The sequence below is a fragment of the Pocillopora damicornis genome, chromosome 4, assembly GCF_964200805.1.
Source record: "Pocillopora damicornis chromosome 4, jaPocDami1.2, whole genome shotgun sequence".
Classification (NCBI taxonomy): Eukaryota; Metazoa; Cnidaria; class Anthozoa; order Scleractinia; family Pocilloporidae; genus Pocillopora; species Pocillopora damicornis.
The window spans coordinates 30,991,151-31,015,512 of NC_142673.1; the positions used below are offsets into that span (position 1 = coordinate 30,991,151).

The 24,362-nt window shown below is 42.5% G+C and overlaps 3 protein-coding genes and 1 long non-coding RNA gene across 25 annotated transcripts; 2 read left to right on the forward strand and 2 right to left on the reverse strand.

The window, feature by feature from the left end:
• The first annotated feature begins 896 nt into the window (after positions 1–896).
• LOC149047705 (PDZ domain-containing protein GIPC3-like) lies at positions 897–21,379 on the forward strand. 22 transcript variants are annotated; one of them, XM_089203741.1, is made up of 6 exons: positions 897–1,023; positions 1,602–1,702; positions 2,464–2,525; positions 3,368–3,468; positions 4,631–4,703; positions 5,152–5,365. In XM_089203741.1, the coding sequence occupies exons 1-4, from the start codon at positions 921–923 to the stop codon at positions 3,372–3,374; spliced, it is 273 nt and encodes a 90-aa protein (XP_089059867.1). In that variant the 5' UTR covers positions 897–920; the 3' UTR covers positions 3,375–3,468; positions 4,631–4,703; positions 5,152–5,365. The 22 variants fall into 22 exon arrangements, with proteins under 22 accessions (XP_089059867.1, XP_089059870.1, XP_089059872.1 ...); XM_089203744.1 differs by lacking the exon at positions 2,464–2,525 and adding an exon at positions 4,228–4,284; XM_089203746.1 differs by having other exon boundaries at positions 4,649–4,703; positions 5,152–5,227.
• Positions 9,480–14,849, forward strand: LOC149047706 (uncharacterized). The gene is made up of 7 exons (XM_089203725.1): positions 9,480–10,641; positions 12,089–12,189; positions 12,311–12,525; positions 12,853–13,162; positions 13,292–13,384; positions 13,864–13,997; positions 14,184–14,849. The coding sequence occupies exons 1-7, from the start codon at positions 9,561–9,563 to the stop codon at positions 14,686–14,688; spliced, it is 2,439 nt and encodes an 812-aa protein (XP_089059851.1). The 5' UTR covers positions 9,480–9,560; the 3' UTR covers positions 14,689–14,849.
• LOC149047707 (uncharacterized) lies at positions 17,418–20,649 on the reverse strand. Its single transcript, XR_016185802.1, has 2 exons — positions 20,459–20,649; positions 17,418–20,279 (listed from the first exon to the last, which is right to left on the reverse strand). It is a non-coding gene; the product is annotated as an uncharacterized LOC149047707 (long non-coding RNA).
• A 1,735-nt stretch (positions 21,380–23,114) lies between the features above and the next one.
• Positions 23,115–24,355, reverse strand: LOC149047708 (uncharacterized). The gene has a single exon (XM_089203749.1). It carries the CDS (start codon positions 24,281–24,283, stop codon positions 23,777–23,779), a length of 507 nt encoding a protein of 168 aa, XP_089059875.1. The 5' UTR covers positions 24,284–24,355; the 3' UTR covers positions 23,115–23,776.
• Between the last annotated feature and the right edge of the window lie 7 nt (positions 24,356–24,362).

The window sequence follows — 24,362 nt, forward strand, 5'->3', positions numbered from 1 at the left end:
CTGGCTGGAGAAACCACAGCCACCTGTTGTTACTGTCTGGTATGCACCTTCGACGTATATACATGAGTGCTGCGATCTGGCTATGGTGGTTACGCAGATATTTAGGATCAAAGTTTAGGACCCTCGAGCGAATTCCAGCAAGCTAAAACAGAAAAGAGAGAAGCTACGAACACTCGAGGACGATTATTTGATGAGAGATTGAAAATCGACGATGTATTAGGTCAGGTGTCGTGACTTATTCACTTCAACAAACGACGCGCTCGCCATTCCTCGCGTTTCGTGCCTTCATGACAACATACCTGCAAGTTTCCAAAAATGGCACCGGAAGTGGAGGTCTATTGTGTTCGCGCAGGTTCTGCGCGTACACAATAAATGATTGATAGCCCTGGCCACTTCCTGCCTTCCCAGGTACGTGACTTCTTACACACGACGTGACTCGAACTGAAAGCAATGTGTGGGAACTAGCGCGTCTCTCCCCTTGTACTTTGGTCAACGTGGGACGGCAAGGAATTAATTCAATGAAAATTTCACCCCGTCGACTTCCAAAGAGAATGAATTTTGCGTCCGATGGACGGAAAGTTCTTCAAATATATTGCGCGTAGAGCTGATCACTACTATACGTTTTTATTTCCCGAAAGCATTTTTATCGTTAAAAGGAACACACACACACACACACGGAAAAAAAAAAATGACTTTAAATTTGGACAAAACCAAATGCATGCTTATCGGTAGTAATAGGAAGCGCGTAAATATAGTTTATCATTATTATTTATTATTATTTGATTGGCTAGTTGGCCGGCCATATCGGCCTAGCGCCAAATGTCCCCCCCCCTCCCCCCTCCCCCCCTCCCCCCCTCCCCAAGGCGCGCGCGCACGCGCATTAGGCGACTCGACTAGCTGGCCCTGCGAGCTAGAGAGACATGTCTTTTCGTTTCGCCTCCGCGAAATCGGAGGCAGTGGGAATATGGCATCACACACCTTCCATCCCCGAGGTTTCGAAGTTGCGATGTTGCTGTGTTCAAGGTAACCCTGTGCAAAGAATGATTCGTTGTGCGAGGAGAGCACCTATTTGGAGACTCTCTAGTGGCTGTATATATTATCTGAATTGAGTTCACTCCCACAACTTAACGAAGGCTTTTCGACTGCGGGCGAGTCGATTTCAACCTTCTTCTCTTTGCGCAATATTCGTTCGTTCGTTCGTTTGTTCGTTCGTTCGTTTGGAAGATTTCGCACCTCGTCTGCGAAGCCGCTTCGATTTCGACTCGATTCGTGGCGCACACGTGGACGAACGCGCGAGTGCAAAAAAACCAGCAGTCGATCGACTCTGAGAACGAAGCAACTCGCAAGAGAATCGAAAGCCTTTTCCGTCCGTAGATTTTTCTCTCTGTTCGCAAATACAGGGCTTTCAGCCGCAGGGGACGAGCGTCCTCCTGACTCGAGCGACGAGCGAGTGTTTGTCTGTTTGTCTGTCTCTTTGTTTGTTTTGCCTGTTTGTACACGTCCAAGTTGGCAGTTAAAAACATAGTCTATTTTCCAAGGTTTCCAAGGAAGGTTTCTTCACTTCATGCCTGGGTCCTTATGTATATTATTCTGTTTTACAGAAAATAACAGTCAACTTGAGCAGGAAAACTCCAATCAGCCTAGAGGGGCCAGAAAAGAATTGTGCTTAGAAATAGCAGTTACCTCCAGCTGGAAAATACAAGTAAGTACTGCCAAAGAATATTTATTCCTTGCTGGTAATCTCAGAACGGCTGTCTAGGGCTGGAAATATTAACAGTACTGGAATACAACAGTTAACTCCTGCTGAGAAACTGAGAACAGCTGAGAGGGGCTGGGAAATAACAGTGCTGGAATACAAGAGTTATCCACTGCTGGAATTCAGAAACAGCAAACTTTTCAATACTCTGCTACAATACACTGAGCATGCAATAATACCTTCCATTGCCTCAACTCCAGTTACTTGTAGAAAGGTCATCTCTGAACCATTAAATAGGATCTGCTCTACCAGTTATGTACAGTTTGCAATACATTAATGAAAGAAAAAATCTTAACCCTTTAACCCCAAGAGTGGGCAGCCTCTAAGTTCTCATTACAAAATCACCCCTGATATGATAGCAATCTCATTTAATAATAGTAGAAATGATAATACAATATGCAATATCCAATATACGATATACAATATACGATATCCAATATACAATATCCAATATACAATATCCAATATCCAATGTACAATATACAATATGCAATATCATGCAGACAAGTGATGAGATCAAAGAAAAATAGAAATGAAGGGAACTTAAGCTGATCCAATAGCAAATTCTCCAAGCCAACATCACCAGAACTGTATGGCTGACAGTAAGGAGAATTACTCTGGAGATCTTGGGAGGGAGTGGAAGGCTTCATTAAAAAGAGGCTGTAAATTGAATGTCAATGTGAATTTTCCTGCTTTCCTGCCTGTAGGCAAAACAAGGACCAAGTGAAGTACAAATTGAATCCTTCCCTGGAAAAAAAAAAAAAAAAAGGTCAGTCAATTCATAAAACCAGATCCGTGAGAGTAATGATTGATCACCCACTCCGAGATAATATTATTATTGTTATCTGTCAGCCATTTGAAATGACAGGGCTTGCACAGGAATGAAATTCCCTTCAGACCAGATTGCACCTGTACGTCCCTTACCACTGGAGTGTTTTGCATGCCAAAAAAGTCAGTATATGGGAAGAATAGTATGCAACTGAATGATGCAAGTCTCAGCCAGTTGAGGGTTCTTACATTTTTCTATGGTGGTGCTAATGGTGTCTCAGTCAATTGCTAACTTAGCATTTAAGTACTAGTTGTGGTATTGATTATTTGACTTTCCCTAAATGTTTTTTATTGGTGGAGCCAACGGAAAAAGTTTGTGAGGCCATGCTTTAAAAAAAATGACAGGAAGGCCTTAAGAGCTTACTTAGATCTTTATGAAGATGGAGGGTTATTTTATTGGCAGTGACATGTAAAGATAGTTTGCCAGGGCCACTTACTAGGAGTAGGTGTATAAGTTAAAAATACTACATTTGAGCTCAATTTTTACGCAGACATTATTCAGGTATGATGGAAATTTAAAAGCACATTCTTGTCTCATTCATAAGCAATGCTATATACTTCACTGCTGTCAAATTTATTAAATTTTGTGTTCAGAATTACTTTTGGCCTTGATATTTTTAACATTATGTAACATTTAACATTACATAACATTGTTTTTAACAAACAGTAAACTTTTTTGGTTTTGATCTGAGCAATTAAAAACATAGTCTATTTTCCAAGGTTTCCAAGGAAGGTTTCTTCACTTCATGCCTGGGTCCTTATGTATATTATTCTGTTTTACAGAAAATAACAGTCAACTGGAGCAGGCAAACTCCAATCAGCCAAGAGGGGCCAGAAAAGAATTGTGCTTAGAAATAGCAGTTACCTCCAGCTGGAAAATACAAGTAAGTACTGCCAAAGAATATTTATTCCTTGCTGGTAATCTCAGAACGGCTGTCTAGGGCTGGAAATTAACAGTACTGGAATACAACAGTTAACTCCTGCTGAGAAACTGAGAACAGCTAAGAGGGGCTGGGAAATAACAGTGCTGGAATACAAGAGTTATCCACTGCTGGAATTCAGAAACAGTAAACTTTTCAATACTCTGCTACAATACACTGAGCATGCAATAATACCTTCCATTGCCTCAACTCCAGTTACTTGTAGAAAGGTCATCTCTGAACCATTAAATAGGATCTGCTCTACTAGTTATGTACAGTTTGCAATACATTAATGAAAGAAAAAATCTTAACCCTTTAACCCCAAGAGTGGGCAGCCTCTAAGTTCTCATTACAAAATCACCCCTGATATGATAGCAATCTCATTTAATAATAGTAGAAATGATAATACAATATGCAATATCCAATATACGATATACAATATCCAATATACAATATCCAATATCCAATATACAATATCCAATATCCAATATACAATATACAATATGCAATATCAAGCAGACAAGTGATGAGATCAAAGAAAAATAGAAATGAAGGGAACTTAAGCTGATCCAATAGCAAATTCTCCAAGCCAACATCACCAGAACTGTATGGCTGACAGTAAGGAGAATTACTATGGAGATCTTGGGAGGGAGTGAAAGGCTTCATTAAAAGGAGGCTGTAAATTGAATGTCAATGTGAATTTTCCTGCTTTCCTGCCTGTAGGCAAAACAAGGACCAAGTGAAGTACAAATTGAATCCTTCCCTGGGAAAAAAAAAAAGGTCAGTCAATTCATAAAATCAAATCCGTGAGAGTAATGATTGATCACCCACTCCGAGATCCGAGATAATATTATTATTGTTATCTGTCAGCCATTTGAAATGACAGGGCTTGCACAGGAATGAAATTCCCTTCAAACCAGATTGCACCTGTACGTCCCTTACCACTTGAGTGTAACCCTTTAGCTCCCAGATCAAATTTGCACCTCTCCTCACTGTCAACCATACAATCCTTATGATGGTAGTTCCTTGGTAGAATTTAGTATGGCATCAACCAATGGTCCCCAAATTGAGATGATGTTCTGGATTCTCAGCACTCACCCTGTTGATATTGTATTTATATCGTTAGGAAAAATTCTCTCTCCAGGTCATTTGCGGTAGTGAAAGGGTTATTAACAGCTGTCACATCGCCTCGCCTGCAGGTAAATATGGTCAATGACATTACTAGATTTCTGGATTATACCATCCATTTACCCGTCTACGTAACATTTCCCCCACTGAACACACAAGAGGCTGTCGTTCCCCTGACAGGCCATGATCACCATTGCGCTACGCGCGCAGGCCTTCTGGGCACCTGGGGCTACCACCTCAACAGTCTGCCGCAAGCCTGCCACCAGCGCTATGGAAATGACAGCCATCAGAAACTTTTAACTCCGTCCATCATTATCACATCAACCCTTGACATTAATTCATTCCTCCTTTGCAGCTGAATTTCATTCAGACACTTTGGATTGGTTATTATTGCTTCAAAAAGTGCAGCAATTCAGTGTGAAGCTAGCTCTGGCTTTAAGGAATTTTCATACTTTTTGCTGTGCAATTTCATGTTTCTATCAGTATCAACAGATGAGCAAAATTCTCTCTTTTCTTCAGTTGCAGCAGCTGACATGCAAGGGCAGGAACTGTGCTGGTGTGATGTAGCTATCAAGTGCCATCATCAAGGTTGAATGTGTGCAGTCAGTGATGACTGGAGATTTTTTCCCCCTCTAAACAATACTGCCTAACCGAATGGAGTAGACAAGAAAAGTTTTGACACATTTATTGGTATTGTTGTTGAAAATAAAGACTGATGCCCAAATTTATATTCAAAGGAGTGTGTGCTTTTGTCCTTTGTCTTTGTGTAGGTAATTGGATGATCTCTAGTGATATTTGACCTAAATGCCTGCAGTGATATTTCGAAATTGTTATGCGTAGTCTCACCAGCTGTTAGGCCGGTGGCATTTGAGGCAATTTTGAAATATCACCAGTGGTATTCATGCCAAACATCAGGTACAAATTATGCTGTTGTTCGTCTCTACCGCTACCCGGGTTTAGTTTGTAATTTTCACATGTAGGTATTTGGCTTAAATTAAGCTGAAACACCACTGCTCTAAGCCAATCAAATCGCAGAAATGTCTCATGTGCTAGTATACGGGCATTAAAACCGGACAGTGCAACCTCGATGTATGAAACCCTTTCACTCCCAAGATCTGATTAGTAATTGTCCTTACTATCTGCCAGACAACTCTTATGATGTGAGTTCAAAGAATTTGGTATTGGCTCGACTACTAATCCCATGATCGATGTTCTTCTCCATTCTCGTCACCTGCCTGCTTGATATTGTATTCATACTGTAAGGAGAAGTTCTGTCTTGGTCACTTGTGGGAGTGGAGGGTTCATCATTCAACTGGGTTTTGACCTGTGGCCTTTATTTCATTTCGCCAATTTGACAGGCACGTTTTCTGTGATTTGAATTTCCTCTAGGAGTATTTCATTTTCCGAAGCTTTTTGATTTTGGCTCCAATAATTTTTTTTTAAATTTTGGAGCGCGGGCTCAACCCCAGTACCCCCTCGGTGTCGAAATGGAAACAGACAAAACAGATGGCGAAGGTAGTGAGTAGTTGTTGTTTTTACTAGATATATCTAGTTTTGAGGTCCTCTTTGAAAACCATATCTTTTTTTCTGAAAGTTTCCTCAATAAAGATGATTATTATAACCACAAACAGACATACGCTATTATTATTATTATTATTATTATTATTATTTGTGCTAGAGGTGCGCTGCGGCGCGACTCGTGTCGGCGTCACTTAGTGGTAAAGACATAATAATAATAATAATAATAAAGCCTTTATTTAAAGAGGGTGGCACTTAATAGCCAAAGGCTAATAAACTTGTGGCCCTCACAACTATTTACAATCTAAAATACTGTAAGCTAAAATATATATATATACAGTTAAAATATAAAATATGACAGGATTCAATTATAAGATAAAAAATAAATTATTTTATTGTCTTTTTAGAGGGCATGGTAACGAATCTTGCAATCTGATTGGTTCTTTACCCGGTCAGTATTTTCCTATCTCTGCCCACGGGCCACGGTAACGCTTTCGTGAGTCGCCGAGTACATCCCAACTTTCGTTGTTATTTTTCATAAATATACCTCGTTTTCCGGCTGGGCAGTATTTTTAAGCAAACACGTCGGTCACTACCTCAAGCCGATAAATAACTTATGAATCCTCCCTTTTCTCTCTATCAAATCACTTTGGTTGACAGAAAAATATTGGTTTCAGAATGAATTTGTATAAACAATAGTGTCATTACGTTGTTGACAAGCGGCCTAAAAACCGTCTGCAATTAATTTTAATCGTTCACAAAAAGTACCTAGAAAGTTAAAACGTGAAGTATTTGGTTACAGTTAAACTGAACGATGGAACTTTCATTCATTGAATATCTGAATTTTCTCGAGCAATTTGTTCATAGTAAAAAAAAAGCGAGCGAAGTTTTAATTTAAGTTCTACAACAAATATACGCTCCTGGTGAGTCTTTCCAATTCCGTTCAATTTGGACAATTGTACCTTAAATTGCACAACAGAAATTGAAGGAATTGAGAAAAGGCTGCATTAAATTCCCTTGTGTCTCGTTGGAGTGTGCCGTTCGAATTTAGTTTTTGTGAAGGAAAGATCAGAGTTAAACACGCCATTACAGCAAACAAACGAGCAAACTCCCACAACTTCAAAATAAAAAAATGAATTTGCTCACAATTACTTTCCTCGCCGTTTACTTAATGAACAGAGGTAAATCTTCGCACATGAATGAATGGTCGATGAGAGTAAATAATACTTTCCGTTAGATCATTAACTGATTTTTAAGAAAACATTGTCGTGACAGTCCTTGCCAAACTAGTTCTGTTGGTTTTCAAATGTTCCTACGATTTTTTTTTCTTGCGCGCTCTCTAATTGACAGGTGTCAGATTGCGACAGATACTTGTAAAAATAATGTTTCAAAGTTTGTTTGGAAGCCTTTTAAATCACCTTTATCGTTACGGAAATGAAAATGTTTCGCTGAGGCATCTCTCTTAAATTTGCATCACCTCTATTTTAACTACCATTTACTCACTCAAAAATTGTTCAGTTTATGGAAGATCTTGCCGTATTTGCGGCCATAAGTCATTCGGGTTCTTTCGGAAAGAATTTCGTCAAGTTTAAAAACAATAAATATGTTATTTACCGGCTAAGGGCCGGTCCGTATGGTGAAAAACTGTGACCTCGGTCTTGAAAATGCTGCCCTCGGCCTACGGCCTCGGGCAGTATTTTCAAGACCTCGGTCACAGTTTTTCCCCATACGGACCTCCCAGCCGGCAAATAACATATATAAATTACGAAATGATGCAAAAGTTGTTGTTCCTTAAAAATATTGGCAAACATGTTCTTTTTAAAACATGCTACAGAATTTAGTTTCCTAATTTCAATTGGTGTACTGTTCCACAGTCTTGTTGCCGAAACAGCGAAAGAGCGTCCTCCTTCTGTTTCTCTTTTATATTTAGGACAAACAGCATTCGTGCTTGAATACCTAGTGTTGCGGGAGTGCCGCTTATTATTTAAAATTAAGTGTTCATTTAGATAATTCGGCAAAGTCCCATTAATTCGCTTATACATTATTGTGCATTTATCAATCTTAGGTTGCTCATAAAACGGGATCCAACCTAGCTTGTTAAACAAAGCAACTGATGGTGTCATGCGATCGGCATGACAAATAACGCGTGCCGCTCTTTATCGCAATTTGCCCAAACAACGTTAGCGTAAGACATAACGGGGCGAATAATGCTATTATAAAACTGAAGTCGCTGTTTAAGAGGTAGACACGCTCGGATCTTACGCAATATTGCGATTCTAGAGGCCAACTTTTTACATACTTTCTCAACATGTTCATTAAATGACAATTTGCTGTCAATGTCTACGCCTAATAAGGTAGCACAATCCACATGGAGCAGATGGCTCGTTTTTATTGAATCGATTGTCGGTTAATTTGGTCGTTATTCAGAGTGATCGTAGATACGAACATAGTTGCAATGCTTGTCTGTTTGTTTACACTTGTTTGTTTGGTTTTGTAATCGGACCTTTCAGCGTCACCGCGCCCATATGCCAAAAGCGAGTTTGGCGTCCCCAACGGTCGCATTTTCGTTGATCGAAGCCCAGGGCACAGGCGGGACCGACAGGTGAGTTACCGGCTCTGTAACTGCGTTTTTCATCATTGAGAGAAAGTATGCAAACTGATCTTTCTTGTGGCATTTGTCGGAATTTTCGATGGATTCGAGATTTAAAGGCCAAAATCGTCTCAGATCGGACCTTTTTCAGCGTCACCGCGCGCATATGCCAAAAGCGAGTTTGGCGTCCCTAACGCTCGCATTTTCCTTTGTCGAAGCCCAGGGCACAGGCGGGACCGATAGGTGAGTTACCGGCTCTGTAACTCCGTTTTATCAGCATTGGGCGAGAGTATGCAAACTGATCTTTCTTGTGGCATTTGTCGGAATTTTCAATGGATTCGAGATTTAAAGGCCAAAATTGTCTCAGATGCGAGTGAACACCCAGCCAGCAAATTCTTGTCGTTTTGTTGTACCGAAACTTTTGTGCTTGAACGCCGTTTGTATCGTCTGTACCGTACCCAGTTTTTGTCTTTTTGTTTGCTGTTTTTTTTTTTTCTTTTTTGGATTGACCCTGCTTTACTCGCAAGACGAGACATTCGCGTCAACGGTCAACTCTGGTCTGGTCTGGCTTGGTTAATGTTCAATCTCGACCCAAACACCTCGTTAACCGCCTCTCGAGATCTCACGAATTCGATTTTTAGGTGGCCGTAAGCATCAGTGATGGTAGTACCTAGACAACATCGCAAAGTCTTTTTGTTCTGTTTTAATTCGTGTTCATCTTATTTCATCTATTTTTTTTTTATTTTTTATTTTTTTTTTAATTTTTTTCTTTTGAAAGTGGAATTTGGTAAGCGTGTGACTGTTGTGGAATACTGACACGATGAGCGATATCGAGGGGGGAGGTGAAGATCAAAGCTACGCTGACTGCTCGGTCGACGGCGACGACAGCCCCCGCTATCCGAGCCCGTCGGCCGAATCCATGGATAGTTGTTCTCTCGACTCTAGCGACCAGGAAGAAACTGATCCCGCCGGCGAGCCCACGCCCGCAGCAAGGCCAGAATCACCGCCACCCGTTGCAATAAACCTAGTATCGGACGACGAGGAGCGCGGAGAAGACGATGGTGGAGACGAAGCCCCACAAGAGCCTCCCGTGGCCGCCCTCTCTCCCAAGAGGGCATCCCACGCGCCGCGTCTAACAGATCTCCCGCCCGCAAACCCTAAGCAAAGGTCCAGGAAGAAGACCGCATCTCAACAACCGCCACCCGTTGCAATAAGCGCAGTAGTATCCGACGACGACGGTGACGAGCAGCTTCAACCAGGTGGTGGCGCAGAGGAAGCACCACGACAGCCTCCCGTAGCCGCCCTTTCTCCGAAGAGGGCGGCCTATCACGTGCCGCGTCTCACAGATCTCCCGCCGAAGCTGAAAAGGTCCAGGGAGAAAACCGCACGTCACCACGGTCAACACGTGCTCGCGGCAACAAGGCCGCAACTAGCGCCGCCCGTCACCACCGGCATACCCCACGCCCACGACGACCAGCAGCACGGAGACGATCGTGTGGAGGAAACCTTACCACAGCCTCCGAAGAGGGTGGCGCATCACGTGCCGCCTCTTACAGACTTCCCACCACATCTGCAAAGGTTCCCGAAGGCGGCCACATCTCATCACGGTCAACCCATGCCCGCCGCACGGCTGGAAATACCGCCACCCGTCACAACGAGCACACCCGATCGTGAGGAGAAGCCAGGGCATGATCGTGCCGAGGAAACCCCACAGCAGGTTCCCGTAGCCCCCCTTCCTCCCAAGAGGTCGGCCTACGCGCTGCGCCTCACAGATCTCCCACCAGATCTGCAATGGTTCATGCAGGAGACCAAGTCTTTTTTCACAAGGCCTCATGCGCTGGAGAGGCACGGACAGATGCTCGCCGCGAGCACGTTCGACAAAGCCTTGGAACGCATCCTGTGTGAGTATGGTGGCTCCGCATTTTACATTATTTGCTAGTTGCATCGCTCGTGGCATTTTCGGTGATGGAGCACACAAAAAAAAAAAAAAAAAAAAAGAAGAGAAAGAAAGGCAAACCAGATAAGCAAACAGAGGAATGGAACGCGCTCCAATTTTCTGGTCCTCTTTTCATGTTTCTCGGCCATCTATCCTCAGGTTAATAACGTTAGATCTGCCCCACAGGGGATTCCCTGTGGGGTGCCTCAAGGTTCTATTCTTGGTCCCTTATTTTTTATCCTGTATGTTAATGATTTGAACAATGCTTCCCTGCTTGATGCAATCTTGTTTGCTGATGATACAAACTTATTTATCTCCCATAATGACCCTGTTTACCTAATTAACACATTAGATAGAGAATTAAACAAATTGTCAACCTGGTTTGCAGCAAACCGGCTCTCCTTGAATTTAGCCAAGACTAATTTTATGGTATTCAAGCCTTGGCAAAAGAAGCAATCCTTTGAATTTCAAGTTTTCATAAATGAGCAGCCTATTCTTCGTGTTTGTGAGACCATGTTTTTGGGTGTTTTATTAGATGACAATTTGACCTGGAAATCGCATATATCCTTAACAGCAAATAAATTATCCAAATCTATAGGTATTATTCATAAATCTAGGTTTTTTCTCTCTACTCACTCCCTTCGTACTTTATACAATTCTATGATCCTTCCATATTTGTATTATTGCAATTTAGCTTGGGCTGGTACCTATAAGTCAAACCTTCAAAGAATTGTAACCTTACAGAAACGTGCGTTAAGAATAGTAAGCAATTCTACATACATTGCCCATACTGGCCCTATTTTAAAGGAACTTAAACTCTTAAAATTTCATGATATCCATTCGTTTCAATTAGGTACTTTTATGTTTTCATTCGAGAACTCTACACTCACTTCCAAATTCAATAACTTTTTTTTACTGAATAGTCAAATCCACAATTATAATACTAGGAATGCTCAGTCCTTCCGTTTGCCACTGTGCAGAACGAACACCAGGAAGTTTTCAATTTACTTTCAAGGTCCAAACTTTTATAATTCGTTAAATTCTGACATAACCAGTTCTCCCTCCTCCCCTTTTTTTAAAAGAAAGCTTAAGGAATTTCTTCTCTCTAAGTATTAGCTTCTGTAAGGCAGTAATTCTTAACTAACTTACTTAATATGTGTGTGCGTGTGTGTGTGTGTGTGTGTGTACGTGTGCGCGGTCAAAGTTAATTACCATAAGTCCATATTGTAATTCTAATATAAGATTAGTTATTTTAAGTGAGAAAGCCTGACTTGTTATAAGCCTCGTGGTTTCTTTCAGGTTTTCTCGCCATTTATTTTCTGTCATCAATTTTCTTCATTTTTTTTTTTTTTCCATGTGTAAATGTCGTATATGGCAAATAAATATTGTATATTGTATATTGTATATTGTAGGTTATCTTGGATACGTTCAGCGAATCCGGCCCGGAGAGTCGCCTTCAGTCCAAGACTTCCATCGCGGGGATCTTATCGAAGGATACCTAGACTATCTAAAGGTGGGTATCGAGGTTGTTTTAGAACGTTGCACGTTGCAACGACAACGACAGATGATTGTAGATTATCATTTGACCTGCTAAAAGACATTTACGACACGTTGCCATCTCGTCTCTACATCAGGAGGAGAGGAACTTGAGTCCTGCGACCCTAAGCGTGCACGCGAGCAGTCTGCTGTACCCACTGAAGTATTGCTATCGGGGATTGGGGCCACAATTCGAAGGTATCCGCATTATCTCCCAGCTCAGAAGAACGGCCACTGTACTTCAGAAGCAGGGGGATCTGGAGAGGGCGACCGCAGTCGAAGATCTCAAAGCGCAAAGCAAGTGGCTGGATTGGTAAGTGTGCTAGTTAGTTAGTGTAAAACAAAACAGAAACAAAACAAAACGGAAACAAAACGGAAACAAAACGTGTCTGTCTTTTAAACATCTTGGATGATCAATCAGGAAAAGGTAAAAAATTTAAAAATAGTCAGAATCATGTTTTGTGAACGCTTGTCCTCGAGGTCTACAGTTCCTGCCTGCCTGCCTGCCTGCCCTTTTGAGTAGACGACTGCATTCAGAGTTGAAATGCTTGAAAATAAATGCAAGAAGTACAGTTTCAATTTGTAGGAATGAATCGTTTCTAAAGATATTAAAGAACACTGGTCCCCGCTTTCTCTTAAGGGACCAAGTCCTCCTAGCTAGGGAAGCCCAGCGGTGCCGGTTTGAATTGGCCAAGGGCAGACAGCAACGCGCTCAGGAGGCCCGCGACCTGCTGCTTTTGTCACTGTACACCCACCTCCCGCCCAGCAGGGGCCTAGAAATCAGGACGATGGAGTTGGTCTTGGAAAGCCAACTGGAAGAACCGTTTCAGAAAGCGCACTATCGTGACAGAAACGTGGCCTTGATCAAGACAGATGGCGACGGCATCGTGCTACACCTCGGAAGGTTCAAAACCTGCAAGCAGAGCGGGCCTGAAACTATTCCCATACAGGTAATTCTTGTCACGACTGAACGACTGACACGAGCAGAGTACGGAAATTAACAAGAGTTCTGAGCACACTTTAATAACAGTCTCTCTCTCTCTCTCTCTCTCTCTCTCTCTCTCTCTCTCTCCCCGCAGGCAGACAGCCAACTCTGCAGGCTGTTCATACAGTTTGTATCAGAATTCAGAAAGGTGCTTAATCCGACGCTGTGCAGCAACTACCTGTTTCTGGTAAGTATAGGGTTCCCCGTCTTATAGCCAGCTAGCTAGCGCGGGCTAAAATTGCCGGGCTCGGCAAGGCAAAATTGTCCAACTCATGCCGTCGCCGGGTGAAGTAGCACTCGCTTGAAACTAGCTAACTGGTTAGGAATTTTTGGGCCGAAGAGGACTCTTTGAAAACACTGGCCGTGGGTCACAGTCACCACAGGCCCTGGTTGTTCAAAGCTGGGTTAAGGTAACCCAGGGTTAGTGTGAAATTTGATTTCAGGTCTGAAAACTTTAAGAGAAAATTCAGTTCAAATCTTTTTGCTTGCAATTTGATCATTGCATGTTCTAAAAAGAATAGTGAAAACTCTCCCCAAAAGACTTTTGAACAAAGAAATAAAGAAAGCTGGATTAAAATTTAACCCTGGGTTAGAGCTAATCGGCCTTTGAACAACTGGGCCCTGTGCAGCAGCAGATCATTTTGACTCTGACCTATTTCATTTCAGAATTCCAAGGGTGCACCGTACTCGAGCACGTCGTTCACAACACGTTTACAGAAAATGTTCGAACTCCTGACCGGAAGCAAGGTGGCGGTATGCGGACTAAGGTCATCTTTCGTAACCTGGGCATATTCCCAGAGGTAGGTCGACATGGCTATTGAACTGCAAGTCACGTCCTTCCTTCCTTCCTTCCTTCCTTCCTTCCTTCCTTCCTTCGTTCCCCGCGAATTTTGGAATCTGTTGCTTTAAAACGCCGGCATAGCCACATCGCTGATAACCGTTTGATACGTTTTTCTTTTTGTTGTTCTCCCTCTGTCTATCTGCAGCGGATGCGACGATCAGATGAAAGACAGCCTTGCTGCTTGTCTCCGGCACTCCCGAGAGCAGGCCCAGCACACTTACGACCGACGCACGGCAAACCAGAAGAAGACCCCGGCATTAGATCTGGCCAGGCGCAAGGCCGAAGAAGAGGAGCTTGTGGCCGGGCCCATGACCAGGTCTCTCCAGCTGCCAGAGATCTCGGAGCCGGAGATCGACGTGGGCGACTTTGTGGGACTCGTGGCCGAGGACAGCACCCTACAGAAGCCTTCGATTTTCCTGGGGCGTGTTCAAGCTTTCCTGCCGGAAGGCCAAGCCCTCCTTCTATGGTACAGGCACACCGGAGGTTCTAACTATGCCCCAGACTTGGACGGTGAGCAGTGGGTGGAGTCGAGAGAGTCGCTAGTCGCTGTGAAGGTGGCTGCTGCCAAAGGCAGTCCCTACGCCATGCGACTGCTGACCAGCGTGCGCGAGATACACAAGGCAGTCATGGGCGGGGAGCGGGGATCCTGACCTCAAAAAAAAAAAAGGAAAAAGCAAAAGGACAAAGAGGAGAAAAAAAAAACAGAACGAGAACTCTAAGAAGATCCCTTTTCTTCGCTATTGTTGTTGGACTTTTGGAAGCCGCCAGAGAGATTTCTAGCTGTCAGATAAATAATAAAAAGTGTGTGAATTTGAATTTGTCTGGCTTTTGCTGTTCTGTTCGGTCCTGTCCTGTTTTCTTGCTTTCTTGTTTTCTTGTTTTCTTGTTTTGATTTTGTTTTTGTTTTTTTTGCACCCGGAATTATTTCATTTGAAGCCGTCCGTCACAAAAGCAACACACCCGACAGGCAAAAACCGACAAGAGGAGGAAACCCAAAAAGTAACTCCCGATAGATTACGAGCTCTCGACTCTCGGACTAAGAATACATTGGAGCACGACTTTTGCTTCGAACGGCCACGAATGATGATTTTTCCCCGATTCAAACTTGCCCACGCACGTCCGGGCCGATTCGGACTTGCCCGCACACGAATTAATTATTTGCCCACAGCTCGCGCGTCGAAACATGTGACGGTTCAAAGGGAACTTTGATAAATATGGATCAATGATATCGAAAGGAGGTAGACTACATGATGAACAGTTAGAGCTAAATGTTAACGGAACAGCCATTAAATCATATCATTCTATTCTAAGTTATTGGGTGTAAATATTGATGATAATTTACATTTTTCTGATCGCGTAAGTAACATCTGTAAAAAAAAAAAAATTAAAAAAAAAAAAAAAAAAAAGGAAGCAGTCAAAGGCTGGGTGTAACTAATAGATTAAGGAAGTTAATCCCAGCCAAGGCTAAATTACAACTTTTTAAGGCTGCTATTCTGCCTTATTTAACTTACTGTGGTACTGTATGGAATTGTTGCAAAGCTAGTGATTCTAGAAAAGTAGAGAGGGTACAAGAACGTCAATCTTAAATATTTTAAATACTATCAAGATCATATTATTGTAATTATTATCATCTTATTATCTCATTATATGAAGGTTATCATCTTATTATACAGGGTAGGGTATTATAAACGTGGGGTCTACTATTTTCGGGGTAGGGTAGTTTTATATGGGAAGAGCTCTTTTATCATATTCCAATAAATTTTGAACGCATAGTTTTATATAGATCAGATGAGTTTAGTTTAGGTGTGCTTACCTAGTGGGAAACTGCTATCTTATTTGACACGTAAATAAAGCTTACGATGATTATTTATTATTATTTGATTGGCTAGTTGGCCGGCCATCTCGGCCTAGCGCCAAATGTCCCCCCCTCCCCAAGGCGCGCGCGCACGCGCATTAGATGACTCGAGTAGCTGGCCCTGCGAGCCAGAGCGACATGTCTTTTCGTCTGGCCTCCACGAAGTCGGAGGCAGTGGGAATGTGGCATCACACACCTTCCATCCCCGAGGTTTTGAAGTTGCGATGTTGCTGTGTTCAAGGTAACCCTGTGCAAAGAATGATTCGTTGGGCGAGGAGAGCACTTATTTGGAGACTCTCTAGTGGCTGTATACATCATCTGAATTGAGTTGACCTGAAAATTTACATTTCTTTCCATCAGATCTTGTCTTACGTCCACGCTAACTGCATGCGGAATGGTCACGGAAGGGTTACTCGGAGGGCAAACTGGAGCTGATGGCTTCACGTCTGCACCTGTTAAAGGAGAACGCAAAACTGTGACAGTGTCTAAAGCAGGCCCATCCTTGGGTCTTCACATAACAAATGATAGTTCGGGTTGTGCACTCATCGAAGGTATCGATCCAGGAAGCATTGCGCACGAAGCTCCCGGGATCTGCGTCGGAGATCGTATAGTAGCTATAAACGGCACGACTGTCGTCGGTACCGGGCACCGTCATGTAGCTGCTATGATAGCATGGGTTCCGGTCGGAGGGATAGTCGTCTTTGGGTTGATCGAGCCTGAGAGAGAGCAGCTCAGCTCCGGTAAGTCAGCTATCATCTATTATCTATTATGACAGAGTTACAATCTGCCATGCCATATATTCTAACTGCTGATAAGTCAAATGCTCTCACTGTAAGTGAATGGAACATTGACACGGCATCCAAAGGGACCTCTTTTGTCGTGAAAAAATACAAGATCGATCGTGGTAACAGTTCAGAAACAATAATTTGCGTTCTGGTTGCTGAATAAAGTCATGCCGATGGCACTCTGCTCTTATTTGGGTGGTGGTGGATTATGTTCGAAGCCTTTGCAGACCATTTGACTTTCTCGCTGTAGTGAGAAGTAATGTGGCTCTCCGATCCTCTTTTCTTTTTTTTTTTCCCCCCTCAGCCCAGACACTCACTGGTAGTTACTGAAGAGTAAGACAGTCTCCAATCCAAGTGATTCTGCTATGGCCGTTGCCAGATGAAGAATTTGCAGATTTCCAGTTCCCAGTTGATTTTATATTTGACATTCGGGGTGCAGTGTCGGATGGTAGAAGTGGAAGGTTGAAATTGTTATCAGTTTTTTTGAAAACGCGTTACTTACTCCTTGACGAAAGTCCAAAGTGTTTTGTTTCACCGACACAGGTTGTCTGAATGTTGTCTGCATGAGCATGAAAATAATGCAAGTGCAATGAACCTTTTCTTTTGGGTTTGGCCACCTTGTTGAAATCTCTCGATTCTTTCTTTACGAGTGAGTATTGAGATTACTGGTTTGGCCAGCTTGTTTAAATTTTCTCAATTCTTTACAAGTGTAGATTGTAGAGGCTAGCTAGCTAGCTAGCTAGCTAGCTGCATGGGCTGCTAACTAGATGTAGAAATCTGGGAAGGTTCTTCCTTGGCCAATTCTGAGGCTTTAACCCTTTTTTGACTCCCAAGAGTGATTCACATGTAACTTCTCCCTGTAATTAATATCTAAACATTATCTGGCAAACAGGTCAGGAGAAAACTCAACCTTATCGAGTAGAAGTCGTGATCTTGATCTAACACCAAATTCTTGTCACTTATTTACAATTATGTGGCAGCCAATCAGATCTTGGGAGTCAAAGGCCGGTTAAAGCAAGAGATTTTAAGACTTTTTGTAAGAATGTCCTCAGAGTTTTGTGTGGGAACTAGTTGCTTGGGGTTGACACTTGATGTGTTGGGTTTTTTTTTTGGCTTGCTTAGGGTTAGACAGTGCAATGCAACTTTTATATTTAACCCTTTAACTCCAACCAACACAGAAGTGAGTGACCAACACAGAGTTTCTCCTTACATTATCCACACAATATCGACCATCTAGGTGACGAGAAGAGAGAAAAATGTGGATTTTGTGGATAATTAGTGGATCTAATACTAAATTCTCTGAACTCACATGATAAGAATTGTATGGTTGGCAGTCAAAAGAATTACAAGTTTGATCTGGGAGTTAAAGGGTTAATTCATGGTTCGTTCATATCTGTTTGTTAAATAGATTCGTCCAATAATAAAAATGATGATGTATTGTGTAAGTACCTCCTAGATATTGTACTGATGTCTGTATTTATTTTGCACACAACTTTTTTAAATTGGTGAGAAACAACTTTCATCTACCTACTGATTCATCGGATGATCTGCATCAGGGTTACTCACTCACTCTCTCTCTCTCTCTCTCTCTCTCTCTCTCTCTCTCTCTCACGGTGGGTGGCATCCAAAAAAAGAAAGAAAGAAAGACCCGAGAGGTCTCCACTTGAGTGTTTTGCATGCCAAAAGAGTCAGTGTCTTGCTGTGCCATTTCATTTCATTTCACCCTCAAACTGCCAGAGGTGATCGACATGTGACTTCTCCCGGCCCGTGATATCCATGCATCATTCAGCAAGCGGGTAATAAGAATACTTGTCGGACTACTTGTCGGCTGAAAGTTGTTATCTCCATCTGACACCAAATTCTTGCAACTACTACTTACAAGGAAATGTGCAGCAGCAGCAGCTAGCTAGAGGGAAGAATTTCCAATCAGATCCATTGATTCAGTGATGTCGACTGACTCGGCTCGTGTCCAGGCGATTGCTCAAAGCGACCAATTACCAGAGTCCAGTTTTCTTCACTGTGGTAGGTGTGAGAGGGTGCATTGACTTCATGACCGTATTGTCTTATTATCTTATGTAGTAGATACTAGCTAGACATGTTGATCAGGTGTGTTGTCCTTCTTTACCCTTTAGCTCCCCGGCAAGATCTGATCGTCGATTCTCCCTTCCGGCTGCTACAGGGGAAAACGAGGACCAAGTCATGCACATTCCTCCAGTGAAGTACAAATCCAATCCTTGCCTGGGAAAGTGGCTATATATATATATATATATATATATATCAAGGTAACCACTTGTGCCTGATATGTCTGATGATTCTCACCACCTGTTTGCTGAATAATGTATGGATATTATAGGGAGTTATATAGTGTCAAACACTAACAGGAGTTCAAGGGTTAACCCTTTAGCTCCCATATCAAATTTGCACCTCTCCTCACTGTCAACCATACAATCCTTTTGATGGTAGCTACTTGGTAGAATTTAGTATGGCATCAACCAATGGTCCCCAAATTGAGATGATGTTCTGGATTCTCAGCACTCATCCTGTTGATGCTGTATTGATATCGTTAGGAGTACAAATTAGAACAGTTTTGCAATGATGATGCCCAAAACAACCCTCTACCTGTGGTAAGAGGGCAGGCTTTCCTTTCTTCATTTCCAGAATTACTGGCCAGGGGTTAAATGCATGAAATGCAATCTGAATAATAATAATAATAATAATAATAATAATAATAATGATGATGATGATATTACATGTTTCAAATCAAAAATGTCAATGCTAATTTTTGACCCCTGCTTTTCTTTCCTCTAGGCCAACCAAGGACCAAGTCCTGCACAGGCACCTGCACCTGCACATCCACCCAGTGACTGAGGTATGAATAACAATCAATTGTTCCCAAAGTGCACCACTGAAAACAGACCATTGAAAAAAAAAACATCCTTCTACTACCTGCTGGTCTATGTCCCTCCTTGACCTCTGCACAAACAGTGCCCTGCCTTTCCCCTGGCAAGCCCCGCTGCTCGCTTTGCGACGCGCGCTAGCGCTGGTGGAGCCTGTGGCTCCGGCCTCAACAGTTTGCCGTCACCAACCGGCCAGCGGTCTAGGAACGACAGCCCCTCAAAGTTTCACCTCTGCAGCTACAACTTGTGAGCATTTCTTCCACTCTCCTGCACTGACCATTCCATCGCCTCTCTCTCTCTCTCTACCTCTTCTCTCCACTGCCTATTGGCATTGTTGGCAGAAATTTCATGTTTTTAGCAATCTCATTTAATAATAGTAGAAATGATAATACAATATCCAATATCCAATATCCAATATCCAATATCCAATATCCAATATACAATGTGCAATATCAAGCAGACAAGTGATGAGATCAAAGAAAAATAGAAATGAAGGGAACTTAAGCTGATCCAATAGCAAATTCTCCAAGCCAACGTCACCAGAACTGTATGGCTGACAGTAAGGAGAATTACTATGGAGATCTTGGGAGGGAGTGAAAGGCTTCATTAAAAGGAGGCTGTAAATTGAATGTCAATGTGAATTTTCCTGCTTTCCTGCCTGTAGGCAAAACAAGGACCAAGTGAAGTACAAATTGAATCCTTCCCTGAGAAAAAAAAAAAGGTCAGTCAATTCATAAAATCAAATCCGTGAGAGTAATGATTGATCACCCACTCCGAGATCCGAGATAATATTATTATTGTTATCTGTCAGCCATTTGAAATGACAGGGCTTGCACAGGAATGAAATTCCCTTCAAACCAGATTGCACCTGTACGTCCCTTACCACTTGAGTGTAACCCTTTAGCTCCCAGATCAAATTTGCACCTCTCCTCACTGTCAACCATACAATCCTTATGATGGTAGTTCCTTGGTAGAATTTAGTATGGCATCAACCAATGGTCCCCAAATTGAGATGATGTTCTGGATTCTCAGCACTCACCCTGTTGATATTGTATTTATATCGTTAGGAAAAATTCTCTCTCCAGGTCATTTGCGGTAGTGAAAGGGTTATTAACAGCTGTCACATCGCCTCGCCTCGCCTGCAGGTAAATATGGTCAATGACATTACTAGATTTCTGGATTATACCATCCATTTACCCGTCTACGTAACATTTCCCCCACTGAACACACAAGAGGCTGTCGTTCCCCTGACAGGCCATGATCACCATTGCGCTACGCGCGCAGGCCTTCTGGGCACCTGGGGCTACCACCTCAACAGTCTGCCGCAAGCCTGCCACCAGCGCTATGGAAATGACAGCCATCAGAAACTTTTAACTCCGTCCATCATTATCACATCAACCCTTGACATTAATTCATTCCTCCTTTGCAGCTGAATTTCATTCAGACACTTTGGATTGGTTATTATTGCTTCAAAAAGTGCAGCAATTCAGTGTGAAGCTAGCTCTGGCTTTAAGGAATTTTCATACTTTTTGCTGTGCAATTTCATGTTTCTATCAGTGTCAACAGATGAGCAAAATTCTCTCTTTTCTTCAGTTGCAGCAGCTGACATGCAAGGGCAGGAACTGTGCTGGTGTGATGTAGCTATCAAGTGCCATCATCAAGGTTGAATGTGTGCAGTCAGTGATGACTGGAGATTTTTTCCCCCTCTAAACAATACTGCCTAACCGAATGGAGTAGACAAGAAAAGTTTTGACACATTTATTGGTATTGTTGTTGAAAATAAAGACTGATGCCCAAATTTATATTCAAAGGAGTGTGTGCTTTTGTCCTTTGTCTTTGTGTAGGTAATTGGATGATCTCTAGTGATATTTGACCTAAATGCCTGCAGTGATATTTCGAAATTGTTATGCGTAGTCTCACCAGCTGTTAGGCCGGTGGCATTTGAGGCAATTTTGAAATATCACCAGTGGTATTCATGCCAAACATCAGGTACAAATTATGCTGTTATTCGTCTCTACCGCTACCCGGGTTTAGTTTGTAATTTTCACATGTAGGTATTTGGCTTAAATTAAGCTGAAACACCACTGCTCTAAGCCAATCAAATCGCAGAAATGTCTCATGTGCTAGTATACGGGCATTAAAACCGGACAGTGCAACCTCGATGTATGAAACCCTTTCACTCCCAAGATCTGATTAGTAATTGTCCTTACTATCTGCCAGACAACTCTTATGATGTGAGTTCAAAGAATTTGGTATTGGCTCGACTACTAATCCCATGATCGATGTTCTTCTCCATTCTCGTCACCTGCCTGCTTGATATTGTATTCATACTGTAAGGAGAAGTTCTGTCTTGGTCACTTGTGGGAGTGGAGGGTTCATCATTCAACTGGGTTTTGACCTGTGGCCTTTATTTCATTTCGCCAATTTGACAGGCACGTTTTCTGTGATTTGAATTTCCTCTAGGAGTATTTCATTTTCCGAAGCTTTTTGATTTTGGCTCCAATAATTTTTTTTTAAATTTTGGAGCGCGGGCTCAACTCTATGCATACACCCCAGTACCCCCTCGGTGTCGAAATGGAAACAAATAAAACAGATGGCGAAGGTAGTGAGTAGATGTCAAGGACTTTCAGTCTAAGACTCGTAGAACCAACCTTCTGAGGCTTATTCTGCTCGGTAAACGGAGAGTATTTTCCCGACGATCGGTCCATTTTCTAAAGGAAGGTCGCAAGTGCCTGTCAAATATCCCAGGCATTTTTGCTTCGTTTTGTGTACTTTGGTAGAAACTCGTACGTCGAAGGAACGCGCTTTAAAAGTGTATGAATCCAGAGCTACACATATTTACAGTTGAGGGTGACAAACTGAACGGATGTACCCAGTCGTTTGGCGTACTGTTGGACCCTAACCCTAACCCTAACCCTAACCCTAACCCTAACCCTAAACCCTAACCCTAAACCCTAAACCCTAACCCTCATTTCCACACGCGATGGTTGAATTTAGCCGGAAAAAGCACGGTGAGTGTTAGGGTTAGCTGAAAAAATTCCTAAGCAAGGGTGAATTTCTTTCTGGAACCATTAATAGTTGGAAGGAATTTGCTTAAATAACAACCCTTACCGCCTGTCTGGGGGTAAAACCTTGAACTTAGACTATAATGCACTGCTTTTCTTAACGAGGATCTATTTTCATTTCAATATGGAGGGCGAAATTTGGCAAAGTGCCCCAAAGAGAGATCTCGGACTGACAATTGGAAAAAGAGGTTGAATTTGTCTGTTCAGAGTTTTGTCGGCAGTCTAATTGTTGTTCAATTCCTTTCTCTGAACTGCAAACCTCTTTAGTAAAATGAAGGTGAAAACAAAAGACCATTTTATCGCAATTGGTTGACAGCTTGGTAAGGAAAGCTGCATTTATAGCGATCGTGGTGACTAGAGTTAAAGGAGACACTTTTGAATGTTCTCATCTTTGTGGGCACAGCGACCTGCTTCCCTTTTGTGGCGGTTATTAAAAATAACTTATTATAGCAGAGAACGAGTACACATCTCAACCATCAACTCAATTTTATTTTAAATGTGTTGAATTCCAAAATGAACACGCTGGTCAAATTTCAAAATCGAGCTAAACTATCTGTCACCTTTGTCACAGAAAAAAATTAGTTTGCTCACAAAAACACGACCGCCTTAGCTTGAATATTATCATCAACAGCTTGTGAGGAACTTAAAAAAAAGAAAATCTTGCAAACACAACATTTACGGAACACACTGGCCTGTGTTGAACTCTGAAATGAACATGCTGGTTGAATTTCAAAATCGAGTAAAACCATCTCACCACTGTCACAGAAAAGACCAATTTCCTCAGAAAAACACCACTGCCCTAGCTTGAACATTTATCCACAGTTTGCGACAGACTTTGACATTGATCATCTTGTTATAAAATTGACTGAAACCACCTCTCACGATTGTCGCAAAAAAAACATTCATTTCTTCAGAACACACTGGCCTGTGTTGAACTCTAAAATGAACATGCAACCTGGTTGAATTTCAAAATTGAGTAAAACCATTGTCACAGAAAAAACTAATGTCCTCATAGCTTGAATATCTATCCACAGTCTGTGAGAGACGTTGACATTGATCATCTCGAACTCCAAAATGAACATCCAAGTGAAAAGCTTACAGTCTGACTGAAAATTTGTTTTACAGCTAGGTACCTCCTATTGGAAGACAGTCCTGTCGATCTCTTCTTCTTCAGTGGGATCTTCTGGCTGGAGAAACCACAGCCACCTGTTGTTACTGTCTGGTATGCACCTTCGACGTATATACATGAGTGCTGCGATCTGGCTATGGTGGTCGCTGTGATGGCCAATGGCGCTGGCTATTTTAGACAAGTTGCACCATACGTCTCCCCAGCCTCTTTGTAAGAGAAGGTGTTGGAGACGTGGACGGAGCATGACCAGCATTCCAGCGTTGGCTATATATCGCAATCTGGTGGCACTACAACTCAGGATGTCCTCCAGGGCCTTGCAAAGCAGGATCCTCCTATCTTCAGGGATCTGTCCGCCGTTCAAACATTGTGCGATCAGGGGTGCAAATTCCAACATGGCAGCCAGCCGTCCGTTTCTTTTCAAGCCCAGCGCAGTGATTGTGGGTTGGTCCAGCTTGTTTACGAGCATGCAAATGGAGCAGGTTGGATTCTGACATTTGGTTCTCACGTCGGCCATATCTCCCCCCCCTTCCTGGCACAGGCAGTACGGGCAGCTCTGATCCTCTTCATCCTGGGAGTCTCTCACGACCGGCTCT